Consider the following 19675-nt stretch of genomic DNA (forward strand, 5'->3'; position numbering starts at 1 on the left):
CCAATGATTCTATTTCCATCTATGTAGGTGATTACTGATATTGCAATGCGAACTTCTTGCTTATGGATTTGTTGCGCTAACATCTCGTTAGCCTTCTCTCCGTGTTCATAGTGATGATGTCACAATTTAAAAATGAGTTGTTCTGTTTCTTTTGTTGCCCAGAGGTTGAGTTCTGATTGCAAAGCCTGTCTTTTCCTAAAAAGTTCCTCATTTGGAGACCTATCAATTCTGATGCCTTCTCAGCTTCTGATTTATTTTTGTGGAAAAGATATGAAATAATCTGTCCTCTTAAAAAAAAACCTTCAGAGTTTCCCAGAGTATTCCTGCAGAAACCTCAGAGAATGCATTTGTCTCTAAAAAAATTAATGTGCTTGGATATACAGTACATTCTGTACAGTTCTCGTCAGCTTATGACAAGGGGTTACGAGGCCAGCTGCGAGAGAAGTATGTGGGGCACAGTGTTGTGAGTGCCATGATCAGAGAGGCATGGTCGGAGATAACAATACTGTTGTATTTGCAATATTTGAGTACGCGCAAGAAAATGTTATCTATAACGAAATAATCAGTTACTGAGTAACAATGATGTACTGGTGAGAAGAAGGAATATGCTCTTAAGTGTGAATTTAGAAATATTCATGGGTCTGATAAGTTATGCTCAATTAAAAACTAATTATTTTTGCAGTTTTAGATGTTATCACCCCTGTAGCTTAAGACCTATCAAGGTCTGGATTTAAAACACAATTAAAATATCCAGCCATTATAATTTTATGAGTGTTCAAGTTAGGAATGGATACACATATGTTTTAAATGAAATCAATATCATCCACATTGGGTGCATAGATATTTATCAACATTACTTTACAATTAAACATATTACCCATAACCATCACAGATTGCCCTTCAGGATCTGATACTAAATCTGATAATGTTCTGTCAATTAAGATTCCCACACCTCGAGTTTTCTTTGTATAGCTGGAGTGGAATATGTGGCCAGTCCAAAATGTTTGCAACCAAAAGAGACCAGAAGCCCTCCCCTCAAGAAATGTCCACTCACACATAAGAACACCACAACTGCACCAGGCGTAAAGGTAAAAGATGGCATCATTTGGAGGCAGAAAGATGTTGGGCATCATCCTGCCAGTCAGTCTGCCACACGCATGTCCTTCAATGAAACAGCAGGGCTTACAGAGCTCGCCAAGGTATCATGTAAAGTTCCATTTGCGATTATGTCTCTTGATGGTCTTTGTATAAAAAACATTTATACATTACTTATATAAACGCCATATCGAAAGTCATTTACCTATATTTATTTACTAATCTACCTATAGCATAAAGTAACAAGTAGACTGCAGAGCTTCCTGTGTTTGATCAACATGGGCATGCTGACAAAGTCAAGTCATGGGCAAAGGTTTTGAGAATGACACAAGTATTGTTTTTCACAAAGTTTACTGTTTCAGTGTTTTTAGATCTTTTAGTCAGATGTTTCTATGGTATACTGAAGTGTGACCTGACATTTGCGCGATAGACATAGGAGTGCCGACAAAATAGCGCCGATTAAAACGTGGCGTCAAAATTGCGCAGACAAAATCGCGAAAGTTTCATTAAATATGAATTACTGGTTTAAAGCATATATAATAATGTTTATTTTAGAAGTCAATATTATGAGACGCAGCATGTCATCAGCACGGCATGCAGATAGTCCTTAAGATCACGCCCTGCATATGTAGGAAGAATTGCAGCAAGACGTCTTGATAGTTGAGTGTATTTAGACTTGTTGGCTGCCTGACTGCTGGTAATTCCGCTTTGTATACGACGCGTTATGCCAACTCTCGTCTGAGTTATTTGTTCGCGGCATGCCATTAGCAGTTATAACAGTTATAACCTAGCACATAATGTGTACATAATGCGCATGTACGTGTCCCACTCTTTTGGCCTCTCTCGCGATTTTGTCATGGCAATTTTGTCGGCGAGCATATGTATCGCGCTTTTGTCGGTGAACCATACTGAAGCATAATTATAAGCATTTAATAAGTTTCATAGGCTTTTATTGACAATTACATTAACTTTATGCAAAGGGTCAATATTTGCAGTGTTAGCCCTCCTTTATCAAGACCTCTGCATTTCACCCAGCCTGCTGTCAATCAACTTCTGGACCAAATCCTGAGTGATGGAAGCCCATTCTTGCATAATCAATTCCTGGAGCTTGTCAGAATTTGTGGGTTTTTGTTTGTCCACCCACCTCTTCAGGATTGACCACAAGTTCTCAATGGGATTAAGGTCTGGGGAGTTTCCTTTGCTCTCAGAGGATGTTTGGTACCATTTTGTGTCATGGGTATGTTCTTAGGCAAAATTGTGAGTGAGCCCACTCACTTGGCTGAGAAGCAAACCCACACATGAATGGTCTCAGGATGCTTTAACTTTTGGCATGACACAGGACTGATGGTAGCGCTCACCTTTTCTTTTCAGGACCATCTTCTTTCCGGATACTCCAAACAATTGGAAATGGGATTCATGAGAGAAAATGATTTTACCTCAGTCTTCAGCAGTCCAATTCCGGTACCTTTTGCAGAATATCAATCTGTCCCTGATGTTCATCTTGGAAAGAAGTGGCTACTTTGCTGTCCTTACTGACACCAGGCCATCCTCCAAAAGTCTTCGCCTCACCGTGTGTGCAGATGCACTCACACCTGCCTGCTGCCATTCCTGAGCAAGCTCTGCACCAGTGATGCCCTGATCCCGAGCCATGAATAAAGAATGGTAACAAAATATCCTCTGAAAGCAAACTTCTCCCAACCATCCAAGAACAGTTTGGTGACGAACAATGCCTTTTCCAGGTTGATGGAGCACTGTGTCATAAGGCAAAAGTGAAAACTAAGTGGCACAGGGAACAACATATTGAAATTTTGGGTCCATGGCCAAAAAACTCCCTAGACCTTAATCCCATTAAGAACTTCTGGTCAATCCTCAAGAGGTGGGTGGAAAAACAAAAACCCACAAATTGTGATAAACTCCAAGCATTGATTATCCAAGAATAGGCTGCCACCAGTCAGGATTTGGCCCATAAGTTGATTGACAGCATGCCGGGCTGAATTGCAGAGGTTTTGAAAAACAAGGGCCAACACTTTAAACATTGATTCTTTTCATAAACGTAATGTAATTGTTAATAAAAGTCTTTGAAACTTATGAAATGCTTCTAATTATACTTCAGTATACCATGGCAACATCTGACCAAAAAAATCTAAACACACTAAAGCAGGAAAACTTTGTGAAAACCAATACATGTGCCATTTTCAAAACTGCTGGCCACGACTGTACATGTGCAATCCCACACCTTATTGTGGAAAAGATCACTTACGAAAACTGCGATGACAGCTTCCTCCTGTAGCTATAGACTCTTCAATACGCGAGCGGCTCTCCACACTAGTTTTGTGTATGTGCCAAAAAAAAGAAGTCTGACTGCATTCTCGTACCATTGCTCACATAACTGAAGTGCCAGCATGGCACTGCCAGAGCTATCACTAAAATGGAGACTCGCTCGGATACTGAGGTGTCTATAGCTGCAAGTGGAAGCTGCAGTCGCACTTTTTGTAACTGATCATTTCCCGAATAAGGAGTGGTATTGCATATGTACTTTGTCAGTATGCCCATTTCGTTCAAGCACAGGAAGCTCTGCAGTCTACTTATGACTTTACTCTGTAGGAAGATAAGTAAGTAAATATAGGTAAACAACATTCGATGTGGCATTTATATATGTAACATATAAATGTGTTTCATATGAAGAACATCAAGAAACAATCACAAATGGAACTTTGCATGATACCTTGGCAAGCTCTGTAAGCCATGCTGTTTCGTTGAAAGACATGCATGTGGCAGATTGACTGGCAGGATGACAGCCAACCTGTGGTTGCATCCAAATGGTGCTTGCTATCTTTTGCCTTTATGCCTCATACAACTGAGTTGTTCTTATGTGTGAGTGGACGTTTCTTGCAGGGAGGGCATCTGTTCTTTCTCCGATGTAGAGCTTTCATCCTCATCTGAGTTCACCTCTTTTACAGCATGTCTTTATTGGAAAACAGCAGTGTCGGATCAGGGGGAGTGTGAATATAATTTACAAGATATAAAACTGAATATAATAAAAACGCTAACCTTTACAAGTACTATAAATTTACACCGGTTGTTACAGACTCCAATCAAACGTAAGTTTTTATTGTATAATAGTAACAATAAGAGCAGCTCAGCACTCAGAATGGTAATTCTGGGAAGTGGCCATAATCGAACATGCACCCTCTTGATTATAAGTCAACAGTTCTTATCTTTGCACCACCCAAGCGGTCTTGTCAGTGTCGTATCCTAACCCGATTTCTTTTTCTTTGGTTATATTCTTGAGTAAAAGCACACGTGTTTTGTTATACATGTATCTTTTGTGAAAGTGTTTATTTGATATCTGGACTTAAGTCTTCACACATTATACGCTTCATGTCAAAATTATGTGATTAGTACTATAACATGAAAAAGGTTTCTGTTTTCTTACATTTCTCCCATTTCCTGTCATTCTTTATTTACATAGATCGTTGGAGACACAGAACACACAAGAAATGCATGTGTTCTAAATAACGATATATTAATTACCCTATACAATTCTAGACACTATGGAGTTTAAGTCAGGCAAGTTTGCTGACCAATCAAGCATAGTGATACCATGATCATTAAACCAGGTATTGGTACTTTTGGCAGTGGCAGTTCTGCTGGAAAATGAAATCACCATCTCTATAAAGCTTGTCAGCAGAGGGGAAGCATGAACTGCTCTAAAATTTCCTGGTAGATGGTTGCGCTGATGTTGGACTTGATAAAACACAGTGGACCAACACCGGCAGATGACATGGCTCGCCGGTTCATCACTAACTGTGGAAACTTCACAATGGACTGCAGGCAACTTGGATTCCTGTGCCTCTCCACTATTCCTCCAGACTCGGGGACCTTTATTTCTAAATGAAATGCAAAAATTACTTTAATCTGAAAGTGAATCTGACATGTCATCTGCTGGTGTTAGTCGACTGTGTTTTATCAAGTCCAAAGTCAGCACGGCCGTCTACCATGAAATTTTAGAGCACTTCATGCTTCCCTCTGCAAACAAGCTTTATGGAGTTGCTAATTTAATTTTCCACCAGGACATGGAATCTGCCCACACTGGTTTTATGTAATATTCTGATTTTCTGAGATACTGAATTTTGAGTTTTCATTACCTGTAGGTCATAATCAGCAAAATGAAAAGAAATAAAAGCTTGAAATATATCACTCTGTGTGTAATGAATCTATATAATACACGAGTTGCACTTTTTGAATTGAGTTCAATGATATTCTAATTTATTGAGATGCACCTGTATATAAACACATACACTCATATATATGCAAATATATAAAATGCTCAAAAAAAATTAAAGGAACATTGAAAACACATCAGATCTCAATGGGGAAATAAAATCATGCTGGAAATCTATACTGATGTTAACTGGGTAATGTGTTAGGAACAAAAGGATGCCTCATTATTTGATGGAAATGAAAATTATGAACTTACAAAGGGGCGGAATTCAAAGACACCCCAGAAATCAAAGTGAAAAAATGATGCGGCAGGCTAGTCCACTTTGCCGATATTTCACTGCAGCAACTCAAAATCTTACTCAGTAAGTCTGTATGCCACCCATGTGCTTGTATACATGCCTGACAACGTCTGGAAATGCTCCTAATGAGACGAGCATGGGGGCCTGGGGGATCTCCTCTCAGATCTGGATCAAGGGCATCACTGAGCTCCTGGACAGTCTGAGGCGCAACCTGGCAGGGTCAGATGGACCAAAACATAATGTCCCAGAGGTGTTCTATTGGATTTAGGTCAGGTGAGCGTGGGGGCCAGTCAATGGTATCAATTCCTTCATCCTCCAGGAACTACCTGCATACATTCACCAGATGAGGCCAGGGGAACCCAGGACCCACTGCACCAACATAAGGTCTGACAATGGGTTCAAGGATTTCATCCCAATGCCTAATGGGAGTCAAGGTGCTGTTGTCTAGACTGTAGAGGTCTGTGTGTCCTCCATGGATATGTCTTCCCAAGACCATCACTGACCCACCACCAAACCGCTCATGCTGAACGATGTAACAGGCAGCATAATGTTCTCTATGGCTCCTCCAGACCCTTTCACATCTGTCACATGTGCTCAGGGTGAACCTGCTCTCACCTGTGAAAAGCACAGGGCGCCAGTGGTGGACCTGCCAATTCTGGTATTCTATTGCAAATGCCAATCGAGCTCCATGGTGCCGGGCAGTGAGCACAGGGCCAACTAGAGGACGTTGTACCCTCTGGCTATCCTCATGAAGTCTGTTTCTGATTGTTTGGTCAGAAACATTCACACTAGTGGCCTGCTGGAGGTCATTTTGTAGGGCTCTGGCAGTGCTCATCCTGTTCCTCCTTGCCCAAAGGAGCAGATACCGGTCCTGCTGATGGGTTAAGGACCTTCTACGGCCCTGTCGAGATCTCCTAGAGTAACTGCCTGTCTCCTGGAATCTTCTCCATGCCCTTGGGACTGTGCTGGGCGACACAGCAAACTTTCTTGCAAAGGTATGTATGGATGTGCCATCCTGGAGAAGTTGGACTACCTGTGCAACCTCTGTAGGGTCCAGGTATCGCAACATGCTAACAGTAGGGACACAGACCGTAGCCAAATGCAAAACTATTGAAAGAACAATCAGAAGAGACGAGGAGGGAAAAATGCCAGTGGCCTCCACCTGTTAAACCATTCCTGTTTTACGGGTTGTCTCATTGTTGCCCCTCTAGTGCATCTGTTAATTTCATTAACACCAAAGCAGCTGAAACTGATTAACCACCCCCTCTGATACTTAACTGAACAGATCAATATCCCAGAGGTTTCATTGACTTGAGGCTATACTCTGATTAAAAAGTGTTCCTTTAATTTTTTGAGCAGGATATATTATATATATATATATATATATATATATATATATATATATATATATATTTACAGTGGAACCTCGGTTCACGCACAACTCGGCTCACAACCAAAAAGATCGCCAAACTTTTGCCTCGGTTCACAACCACACACTCGGTATCTGAACAAGCCAGTTTCCCTTGCCTGTCTGAGCTGAGCTGAAAGAGAGAGAGAGAGAGAGAGAGAGCAAGAGCGAGCGAGCACGTGTCTGTTAGGGAGGGGGAGGAGAAGATTGATTAACGTGTTTGCTGAACAAGCCAGTTTCCCTTGCCTCCTCAGCTGAGAGAGAGATAGAGAGCGAGAGCGAGAGATCAAGAGCGAGCGAGCACGTGCCTGCTGGGAAGGGGGAGGAGGAGATTGCTGCACGTGTTTGCCTGCCTATCTGTAGGCTGTAGTGCAAGCGAAACCATCCCCCTCCCCCCACAGGCAGCCTGAGAGAGAAAGAGAGCTGCCATGCTTTTTCATTTAAGCAAAGCCGCTCCTTGTTCATTGTTTTCAATAAGACATGCACTCTCTTTGTGCTCTACAGTATTTCGTATGCTTTTGCAGTTAACTATGGCTTCTAAGCAAGTGGAGAGTGGTCAGAAGAAAGTTTTGAAGAAAATTGAAATCGAAGTAAAGAAAGAAATTACAAAAGGTGGAAAAACTGTTTACCAGTTTACTCATTTACCAATCGGAGAACCCTCGTGCTTTCAAGCAGCATAATGTAAACAAAGCCAGACTGCCAGTAATGTGGAGGGTCACAAGAACTTTCTTTTGGAATGGCCGCATGAGGCTTTCACTCCCACCAGCTAAACAGCTAAAAGCACCAGAAACCCAAGAAATCACAAGAGAGAAAACACCTGAAGGAAAACACTTCATGCCAGAACTCGTTTCATGCAAGGTTAGTTTTCTTGGTGGTTTTTATATTACGGATTTTTCAAAAGTAAATTTTTTAGTTCATAATGCGATTTGTTGCAATGTTATTTTTCTCTTTTTTCAAATGATCGCTTTTTTCCTTGTGCTTAAAACTCATGAAAGGTTTACAGATGGAGTTTTTCATAGCGCTATTAGGTGCGATGTTACATTTCTCTTTTTTCAAATATTCGCTTTTTCCTTGTGCTTAAAACTCATTAAAAATTGTTTACATGGAGGACTTCATCGTGTGATTTGTTGCAATGTTACTTTTTTGGTTGCTTGTGAGTTGGTTTTTAAATGAAGTTCGGATTTGTGCAATGTTTTTTTTTCTGCTGTGCTTAAAACTAATTTTAAAAACATTGTTTACAGCGATCAGGCTTTAGGTTTAATAGCGTGATCTCCTGCAATCTTACTTTTTTGTTTGCTTGTGAGTTGGTTTTTGCAAGCGCTTCGGATTTTTTTTCTGCTGTGCTTAAAACTCATTTAAAAAAAAATGCTGCGCGAGCTCGTGCTACAGAGAGATTAGAGAGCGCGGGCAGCTGACAGGGAAGGGATTGGGGGGACGGATAGGTGTGTGTGTGTTTGTGCGCTCGCGCTACACAGAGAGAGAGCGTGTGAGCCAGCCTGCTCCTGTAGCTGAGGTAGGGAGGGACTTTGGTGGTGTGTGTGCTACAGAGAGAGAGCGCAAGCGAGCCAGCTCGTGTAGCTGATCAGGGAGCCTGGGTGTTTTGTGTCAGTGTTATTCAATGTTTTTACATTAGTTTACTATTACACTGTGGATTCTATGGTGTAATTAACTATATTTGTGCTTAATCTTTACATATTTTTACATATTTACATACAGTTTGTACGGTCTGAACGGATTAATTGTATTTACATACAATCCTATGAGGGAAACTGCTTCGGTTCACGACCAACTCGGTTTACGACCAAAGTTCTGGAACTAATTATGGTCGTGAACCGAGGTTCCACTGTATACATATACACATATATATATATATATATATATACATATATATATATATATATATATATATATATATATATATATATACACATACATAAATATACATACACACACATATACATATATATATATATATATATATATATTGTCACGCATGCGCCACTAGGAGGCCAGGGCACCACCAGGTGGTTTCTGGATTTGCAACCATATAAGTTCACGGTCACTTATCGCCGCGGCGGCCTTCAGGCCAACGCCGATGCCCTCTCGCGTATCCACGACCTCTCGGTACGGTCCGCCCGTCCTGACAGTCTCAGGCTAAGGGTGGGTTTGGGGAAAGGGGGGGTCGTGTCACGCATGCGCGACTAGGAGGCCGCGGAAGGATCATAAATCACATCGAAGGACGTTTGCCGTTTGGGAGTGGCGGGTACTAACCTTTGTTTTCCAGAACCAAAGACGCTCCGCCATGACTCTTGCCCGCAGTGCGCTTACTTCCGCCCTTCCTCCGCTATCTTCCATGACGTCAGCAGTCCCATCATGCCTCACGGTTCCTTCCCAGCATTCCTCCACTTCCGGCTCCTCCCTTATAAAAATGGCCGCCGACGCCTAGTATGGCATCGCGCTTATGAACTGTTTAGTTTATGGCATTTGACCTTAGTTTTTTTTGATTTATTGTGGAGCGTCTACAATATACGGGGCCGGAAAACCCCAAACCTTTATGCCTGTCTTTGTTGAATCTTTTACATTGGCATAGTCGGCAGGATAAACGTCCGTGGAAAATGACTGAAGGACGGGATCTGAACACGGTGCTACAGGGGATGAATGCCCAGATCGTCGGCCTGCAGCAAGCCCAGGCTGCTACCAACCAGGAGTTGGAGCAAACGAAGGCCCATATCCCTTATAAGGATATGGCCGGCCTCTTAGAGGTCCTGGAGCGTCAAGTCGCGGCCTACTAAGCTGGGGGGTCAGAAAGGCAAGCGCGTGGGAACCGACAGGGACGGCGGCCCACCCCGAGCCCTCTCGACGCGCTGTGGAAGCGCCACCAAAGACCAAAGAGAAGCCGGCCTCTCTGTGCTGTTACAAGTGTGGGGAGACCGGCCACCTACTGCCAACCTGCCCCCTCAACACTGCAACGGAGCTAATGGACTGCACCTGGGCCTCCACGGAAAGGTATTGTACTCCGCCGCACCCACTGGCTAGTCCAAACACTGGAGTGGTGTTGTTAAACGGGAACTCGGTGGTAGCTTTATTAGACTCCGGCAGTAACATTACCATTGTTGCTCGATGTTACGTTTTACCGCGACAGTGGCTTACGCAGCATTTGCGGGTCACGTGTGCACGGAGAGACCAGGTCTTACCGTTCCGCCCGGTGCTACAGTACCTGGAAGGGGTGGGTTTCCAATCAGATGGTTGCGGTGTTGCCTGAACCCCCCTATCCGGTAATTTTGGGACAAGACTGGTCGCAAAAGAATTGCGGTAAGACGAACACCGCTTCCGGAGCCTCTCTAGGTCTTGCTATGAGGGGACGAGGCGCCCCTCCCGCGGTCTCCACGCCATGCTCTGGGACAAGCCAAAATGGGGCAGGCACGTCGGGGGAGGTTTCTCCAGCGACGGACTCCGACCTGGAAGTATCCGCCGGGGAAGGAACAAGCCAGAGGACACTTCCGCCGACTCGCTCGCCAGACTCTCTGAGCCAGTTGGACCATCAATTTCGGTCCATGCCTGCCTCATTCAAAAGGGAGCAGTGGAATGACGATTCCCTGCGGTTTGCCCGGAATGCGATCGTTCTGCCAGGCAGCTCACAAGCTGACGGTTCCATGCCACGCGAGCCCTTTTTTGTGCTGGAAAACAATCTGTTGTATCGGGTAGCAGCCCACGAGGGTGAGGTGCGGAAGTTGCTGCTAGTGCCGCGTACTTTCCGGCGGGAGGTCTGTGAACTAGCATATGCCCACCTCCTAGGCGCCCATCTCGGGGCCAAAAAAACACTGGAGAGGATCAAGCTCTGCTTTTACTGGCCCGGGATCAACGAGGAGGTCCGGCGCTTCTGTCAGTCCTGCCCAGACTGCCAGATTCCCAGGAGGGATCGCGCTCCTCTCGTCCCTATTCCCCTAATAGACATTCCGTTTGACAGAATAGGGGTCAACCTAGTAGGCCCCCTAGAACCCTCGACCCGTGGTCACAAATACATATTGGTCATGGTGGACAACGCTACCCGGTACCCAGAGGCGGTTCCCTTGCGCTCCGCTAACAAAAAATATCGCGGGAATTGGTCCTTTTGTTTTCTAGAGTGGGGATCCCCAAGGAAGTCCTCACCGACCAGGGTACTCCCTTCACCTCGGATACGTTCAGGGAGGTTGCCAGATTACTCCGGATAAAGCACCTGAAGACGTCTGTCTACCATCCCCAAACAGACGGGCTGGTAGAGAGCTTTAATCAGACGCTTAAACAGATGCTCCGCAAGGTAGTCAGCGCCGATGGCAGGAATTGGGACCAGCTCCTACCGCTAGTGCTTTTTGCCTACCGGGAGGTACCCCAGGCCTCTACAGGGTTCTCCCCCTTTGAGCTATTATATGGGCGACAACCGCTGGGACTTTTGGACGTATATATTACTTTAACATGGCCTTTCTATAACTTCAATTTAATTTAATTTAATTTAACTTAATCCTGATACTCTGTATGTTCAATTTTCTTATAATAACTACTCATGGTGGCTTTAAAATCCGTACTGACCCCTACTCTCTTTTCTGTTTCTTTTTCCGATTTCTTTGTGGTGGTGGCACACCTACTCAAAGCTTCATGATGCTCCAACAACGATGGATGGATTTAAAGGCAGAAGTCTACGTGACCATCATCATCATCAAGCCCTTCCGTGAGAACCCTAAATCCAAAGAGGACTGTTTCATTTATGTTAGGTAGAATGCCCAGTGGGGACTGGGCGGTCTCATGGTCTGGAATCCCTACAGATTTTATTTTTTCTCCAGCCGTCTGGAGTTTTTTTTGTTTTTTCTGTCCCCCCTGGCCATTGAACCTTACTCTTATTCGATGTTAATTAATGTTGATTCATTTTGTTTTCTTATTGTGTCTTTTATTTTTCTATTCTTTATTATGTAAAGCACTTTGAGCTACTGTTTGTATGAAAATGTGCTATATAAATAAATGTTGTTGTTGTTGTAAAAGAGGGCTGGGAGGCTGAGGCCCTTCCCTCCTCTAATATATTGGAGTATGTTGCGCAACTGCGCGACAGGCTCGCTAAAATCAGGCCTATCCTCAAAAACCACGTGACTCGTGCGCAGGCAGCGCAGGCCCGGTGTTACAACCGCAACTCCGTCCTCCGGGAGTTCCGCCCGGGGGATCGAGTGATGGTGCTTGTCCCTACCTCCCACTCTAAACTGCTGGCTCATTGGCAGGGCCCGTATGAGGTTAAGGAAAGGAAAGGGCTCGTCGACTATTTGGTCCTCCAACCTAATCGTCGACCGAGCGAGAGGATCTATCACGTTAATTTGTTGAAACCGTGGAAGAACCAACTCCGGTAGGTCCCTCTCTTTATTCGCTGGGGCGTCCGCCCTTAACCTCGGCGAGGAACTGACACCCTTACAACGGTGTGAGATAACCCAGGCTATTCATGCCATCCCTGAAGTAGTGAGCGAGTCGCCAGGCCGGACCTCCCTGATTGCGCACGATATAGTCACGGACCCAAGAATGATCGTCCGGGAGAGGCCCTATAGACTCCCGGAGGCAAAATGCGCCGAAGTGGAACTGGAGGTGCAGCGCATGCTGGATATGGACATTATAGAGGAAAGCCATAGTCCCTGGTCCAGTCCTATCGTCCTCGTTTCCAAGCCCGACGGCTCCTGGAGATTTTGTAATGACTTCAGACGTCTAAACCAGGTCTCCAAGTTCGACGCCTACCCAATGCCCCACATCGACGAACTACTCGAGCGGCTGGGTGCGGCCAGATACTTGACTACTCTTGATATGACGAAAGGGTATTGGCAAATTCCCTTAACGGCATCTGCAAAAGAGAAGACGGCCTTTAGCACCCCTAGTGGACAAGGTCCTCCCATTCGGGCTGCGCGGGGCCCCAACGACTTTTCAGCGTCTGGTGGATAGAGTGTTGAAACCCCACCAGTCCTATAGTGCCGCCTACCTGGATGACGTCGTCATCTATTCCGGCACCTGGGAGGAGCATCTACTGCTGGTTTCGGCTGTCTTCGCGACACTGGCTAAAGCCGGTCTCTGTATCAATCCCCGTAAATGTTTTTTTGGCTTAAATGAGGCCAAGTATTTAGGCTACCTTGTGGTATGAGGACAGGTGAGGCCCCAATGTTCCAAAGTTAAAGACATCTTAGAATGGCCCCGCCCGAGTACCAAGAGACAGGTGCAAGCTTTCTTGGGGTTAGCAGGGTACTACCACCGGTTCGTGCCCCGTTTCTCCGAAAGGGCAGCACCCTTGACTAATTTGACAAAGAAGGGTACTCCCTTACAAGTGGTATGGAACGACAAGGCGGAGCACGCATTCAGTGACTTGAAAAAGGCCCTAACGTCGGCACCTGTACTACAGACCCCTGATTTTGGGTTGCCTTTTGTCCTCCAGACCGATGCTTCGGACACAGGCCTGGGCGCCGTGTTGCACCAAAGCACCGATGGTGTTGGACACCCCGTGATGTACCTGAGCCGGAAACTGCTGGATCGGGAGACCCGGTATGCGGCGGTGGAGAGGGAAGCCCTGGCCATTAAGTGGGCCGTGACTTATCTCCAGTACTACCTGTTGGGTCGCGAATTCACTCTGGTGACTGATCACGCTGCGCTTCAGTGGATGTCCCTTCATAAAGAGTCGAACCCGCGAGTCACCAGGTGGTTTCTGGATTTGCAACCATATAAGTTCACGGTCACTTATCGCCGCGGCGGCCTTCAGGCCAACGCCGATACCCTCTAGCGTATCCACGACCTATCGGTATGGTCCGCCCGTCCTGACAGTCTCGGGCCAAGGGTTGGGGGGTCGTGTCACGCATGCGCGACTAGGAGGCCGCGGAAGGATCATAAATCACATCGAAGGACGCTTGCCGGTTGGGAGTGGCGGGGTACTAACCTTCTTTGTTTTCCAGAACCAAAGACGCTCCGCCATGACTTTTGCCCGCAGTACGCTTACTTCCGCCCTTCCTCCGCCATCTTCCATGACGTCAGCAGTCCCATCATCCCTCACGGTTCCTTCTCAGCATTCCTCCACTTCCGGCTTCTCCCTTATAAAAATGGCCGCCGACGCCTAGTATGGCATCGTGCTTATGAACTGTTTAGTTTATGGCATTTGACCTGAGTTTTTTTGATTTATTGTGGAGCGTCTACAATATACGGGGCCGGAAAACCCCAAACCTTTATGCCTGTCTTTGTTGAATCTTTTACTATATATATATATATATATATATATATATATATATATATATATATATATATATATATATATATATATACATACATACATACATACATACACACAAGCATGAATACACACACCTATACATATACAATTCTAATTCTAATTCAAATGTTAAATTAGCTGGAAAGGAAATAAATATATCAAAAATAAAATGTATAATTAAGGTGTAAGTCTTACTGCAAATAGGCCAAATTGCAAGTAAAGTCTTCTCTGCCTTGCCAACAGTGTGTGTGTGATTCATAATCATTTCATAAAGTATCGGGATCAGTTTTTTTTTTTTAAGCTCTTTTTCTGCTTCAACTGAAAAGCAAAAATGTAAAACTTGCCTTGAATATCCACTCTGAATTTAGCAGGATAAATAAGGCTGTATCTGATTTTGACTTTGCGTAAACGCGATTTAATGTTGTAAAATGTACCATGTTTAGCAGCTGTTGAAGATGGAAAAAAAATCAGGGAAAATGCGAATACGGTTATTTTCAAATATAATGTCTTGTTTCAGTCTGAGAAGTGACATCAGATTCATCTTTGATTGTAATTCATTGAAGCTTACAATGAAGCCTCTAGGTTTTGAGGCTTGAATCCAAGTATGTGGTAAGCTGCTGATATCCTGGTGTTTGATTTGAAGTCCTCTCCAATTATTTGAAAAAACAATTCAGTGATGAATTTCACTGGGATTAGGATTTCACAATTTTCTGGGAGACCTTCAATTCTGATATTCTTCTATATATTCGTCTTCCAGCACAGCTAATCTGTCTCCAAGCACTTTTCTTTCAGATTTATTAGCCTTTGCTTTTTTCAGCAGCAGCAGAAGCCATTTGTTCGACTATTTCAATACATGTTATGAACACTTAACGTCTTTAAGCATCAAGTGCTCTAAATTTATTTTTAGCCTTACTTGCATTTTCCTCTAGTTTTTTCTAGCATAGCTTTAAAGGTTGCCTCAAAGTGATTACTTAGAATATTTCTCCAAGTCTTTAATATCCTGAAACAGCTTATCATTTGTCATGTTTATGTCCTTTATATCTTTCTTTATATCCTTTGTATTCTTCTTTATATTGCTCTTTATCTCATTTATGTCCTCCCTGAATATGGTAATTATTGTGGCGATTAACGCAGTGATTGTTAGTTTCAGTCTTCTCTGTGCTCCACAAGTAGAGTAGCAAGCCCAGTTGGAGTTGATGCTGCTGGCTTGTGATGGGTAGCTGGCAGCGCGGAAAGTAAGGTCTTTTTCAGTTCCAATGAACCGTCTGCAGTTGACAAGGTCGCCTGGACTGACTAACTTGAATTTTCACTCCCACTTTCGCTCTCGGATGGAGTCGATGCTGTTGCGTCAGGTCCCAGGAGACCTGCCAGTCATGCTTATATATCCTTGCATAAGCTGTTTTTTGACAGCCTCAAAAAAAGTAATATGTTCTAAGATTAAGGTCTTCAAATACTTTGGAAACTGAAGCTATCAGTTGTGTTACTCCCTTACTTAATTTGTATTTGAATTTCAATACATTTGTAACTCATCACTAAAAGGATTACGTGCCTTGTCCTACTTACCATTCGTTTTAGGGTATGAAAAAGAACAGCAAAAAATGAGGAGTTTACTTGCAAAATATGCAGGTTATCTCTAAAACTCACTTTCGGCACCACGATACTCAGAATTGCACTTCACAATATCCTTTTTACAGAGTCCCCCTCTCCTATCTTTGCCACCAAGTCTCTAAGCACTCTTATTTGCAGTAGCCAGAAGCCTGCTGTCAACATGAAGCATGATACACCCACCAAAATAATAGCCTATAACAAATAAAAGGATGATCAACCATCCACTGAGAAATACAAGTTAACTGGCACAAAATACAAATGTGAACTTATAAAAAATATCTTGAATGTATTGTAAGCTTTAAAGAGTTTTCGCTTACAGGTGCACCAGAGTTGATTTCATTAAGGTCAGCAAAAACTCAGGTATGGCAGCAACTGACCAAGAATCACATGTCTGAATAGCTTAAATGTGGTAGTTATTCTCTCCTATGACGATTCAGGAATGGGTAAATGCAGGTAGGTAATTGGCTGGCTATGGTTAGCTAAAATGTTATATCAGAAAACTAGGTAAAAACTTAAATCAATGTTTCAAAAGTCTTGTCGAAAAGCAATAGACAACTCAGATGACTGTCACTGTATCACAGTAAAGTGACTTTTAAATTTATCAGATTTATCACAGCCTGTGAGGCTGCACTTATTGATGCCATTTTAACAAGTAATCAATTACTACTGTTAGTGGAACATGATTCTTTTATGTTAATTTTAACTGACCATTATAAAAATGACTTCCTATCCTGGTGCTATTATGACCCATAACCCTTTATAAGTCACATCAAGTTAAGCCAGAAAGAAAAGTGCTCTTTGAAACATTTATACTCTTAAAAAAATAGTACCACTGATATCCCTTTTTCTAAATTATAAAGCCCCCATTAAGATTGAGCCCAATGTAATAAAAATAGATGGATTCTGTTAATAAAGACATAGATTATAGAAGAGGCCTGTCAATTTACCTATAGTCAAAGAACAGTTCTTCACCAGTCTGGATGGCTCTTTTTGCAAATATTCCTATTCTGTGATCTCCATTAACCATCATAACTATGGAAAGAAATATAGAAAGGTGTCAAATATTTATGATATGAAACAGATTTAGTAAATAAAATTACTCAAATAAATAAAATCCAAGTTGTACACCTGAAATATTCAAAAATAACCAAATTATTTGAAGGTGCATCATATAATACCACTGCTGGCTGACTTAAATTTTTTTGCTGATTAGGTTTCGATTGTCAAAATCTTTCTTCACAGGAATAACAAATACCTGGAGTGGGTAACTATGTTGATTTGGTATTGGAGTTTTGCACCAGCAATGCTTGAACCGAAGAATGATAAGTGCACCTGGCACCCATATATACTGGGGCAAATGTCAATGATTTGATTTGTAGTTATGTCACGTAACTTGAAGAAGGGTGTTGATGTCAACTGATCATCACTTGCTGATGAGGTGGGTCAGTTGGATGTAGGGTCTGCTGTGCAGAGCCAGAAAACCCAACTGGAAATCAAAGAATTCAGTGAAAAAACTGTGGAGTTTCTATTTGCAATGAGTTAAAGTCCTATTTCAGAAGTGCTTCATCTTAAGAAAGGGCAGAAACAATGACCTTGCACGGACCCTGTTCAAGACTTAAGTAGTGCAGACAGATTACAAGGAGCTGTGGCCAAAATGTTCCTGGGTATCTGATATGTCGGCAGCTCTAAAACCAACTGAAGGGGTAAGGGTATCATTCAATTGAAATAAATAAATAAATAAATAAAAAGGGGCCTTCCATGTAATAGTTGTAGTAGATTCTACACATTATGCAGAAAAGTACTGGTAGGCCAAAATGTCAAAACCTGCAAGACTGAGTTTAAGACTGCATTTCAAAGATTCTGACAAACCTTATGGATGACACAGAGAGAGTAGGTATATTACTCAAGCTGTTCTTATGAAGATTAAGGTACCTTTGTGCTCAGCTGGAGAAATAAATCATCAAGAGGCTCAAAGTACTACTGAATATAGCTTTCTTAGAAGAGGGAGTGCTAGAAGCATTGATAGGAGCTGGGTCCATTTCTGCTCCTGAAATTACTGTAATCATTAAAAACAAAATTCAAGTGTAAATGCTGAACGTAATGTATACAGTGGAGTTGTTTTGACTAATGTGACTTTTCAATGTTTAGTTGAAGGTACGGATAATGCCCCAAGACAGGTAGTCTGTGGAGATGACCTCCATTTTTAAAAAGGACACAAACAAAGAGAGAGGCTACACTCTTCATTTTCCCCGGTAAATGCTAAGGTATTGAAAGGGAAAACCTCAGCTACAGGATGGGCAATTTATATTCTGTCCTGATCTTGGAACACTGATGTGAACTCTTATCCTTGAAAAGTTATTTGATGGGTTACTGAAGTGCCCTTGTTTACAACTGTGTTGTGGACTTATGGCCACGTAACCTTACGTGTAATGTATTGTAAAAGGCACAAGAAGAAACTACAGTGATCCCTCGCTATATCGCGCTTCGACTTTCACGGCTTCACTCCATTGCGGATTTTAAATGTAAGCATATCTAAATATATATCACAGATTTTTCACTGGTTTGCGGATTTCTGCAGACAATGGCTCTTTTAATTTATGGTACATGCTTCCTCAGTTTGTTTGCCCAGTTGATTTCATACAAGGGACGCTATTGGTAGATGGCTTAGAAGCTACCCAATCAGTGCATGTATTACGTATTAACAAACTCCTCAATGATATACGATATGCTTCCTGCGCGGTGCTTGATTGTTTGCTTTTCTCTGTCTCTCTGACATTCTCTTTGAAGAGAAGATATATTTGCATTCTTTTAATTGTGAGAAAGAACTGTCATCTCTGTCTTGTCACGGAGCAAAGTTTAATCTTTTGACTAAAGGGTGTTATTTCATGTCTAGAGGGCTCTAATAATGTTAACAGTGTGGGAGAGTTTATAAGGGCTTAAAATATATAAAAATAACCATACAAACATATGGTTTCTACTTCGCGGATTTTCATCTATCGCGGGGGGTTCTGGAACGCAACCCCCGTGATCGAGGAGGGATTACTGTATATGGTTCTGAGGCCACTGCTTCATGCTATTTTATACCTGTATTTGCTCATGTGGTTGGCATTTGTTCAGGGTGGATGGTGGACATCACCAAATGTATGTTAGTTATTTTCTCATGTTTATCATTTTCATGGGACAGGATATCAAGGCATAACAACTATTTGAAAAGAATCTGGTTTGGGATTCAGTGGACCTCATCAGACTGAAATACAGTACCATATACCCTGGGACAATTTTAATAGGAGTATGATGCAGATGAAATGATTTTTATGACCAAAAAATATGAGGCGATTGTTCTCTCTTAGAAAATAAAAAAGAAGTGGCTTGTCTGCTGTTCAGGTATGTTGTGGTCTTACAAATGAATGTGGGTAAAGATGTTGTATGGTTGACCACCGAAAGGAAGCAGTAGTTTGGTGGACATTCTACCTCAGACAAGACTTTGGACTTACTGATCCACCTATGCACCATCTTCACCTACGGATAAAAGCTCTGGGTAGTGACTGAAAGAATATGATCACAAATACAACTGGCCATAACACATTTCCTGGGCTCACTCTTAAAAACAGTACAAGTAGCACAGCTATACTATACCACCTCAGAGTAGAACCACTGCTTCTCTGGAATAAAATGAGGAAACTGAAGGGGTATGAGCATGTAGGTAGAATGTCGTTCAGGCACCTACCATGGAGGATGCACCAAGCATAGGGAATAGTGAAAAACAATGGGGTTGACCCAGGACTCAAC

General features: G+C 42.9%; 1 protein-coding gene across 3 annotated transcripts in view; it reads right to left on the reverse strand.

The window, feature by feature from the left end:
• ezh2 (enhancer of zeste 2 polycomb repressive complex 2 subunit) overlaps positions 1 to 19675 on the reverse strand; it is a 178242-nt gene that overhangs the window by 2997 nt on the left and 155570 nt on the right. For all 3 annotated transcript variants that reach the window (XM_039753308.1, XM_039753306.1, XM_039753307.1), the window contains one exon: positions 16834 to 16918. In XM_039753308.1, the coding sequence (XP_039609242.1) occupies positions 16834 to 16918 (85 nt within the window). The remainder of the gene's footprint in view (positions 1 to 16833; positions 16919 to 19675) is intronic.

Source organism: Polypterus senegalus, chromosome 5 (assembly GCF_016835505.1).
Source record: "Polypterus senegalus isolate Bchr_013 chromosome 5, ASM1683550v1, whole genome shotgun sequence".
In the NCBI taxonomy this organism is placed as follows: domain Eukaryota; kingdom Metazoa; phylum Chordata; class Cladistia; order Polypteriformes; family Polypteridae; genus Polypterus; species Polypterus senegalus.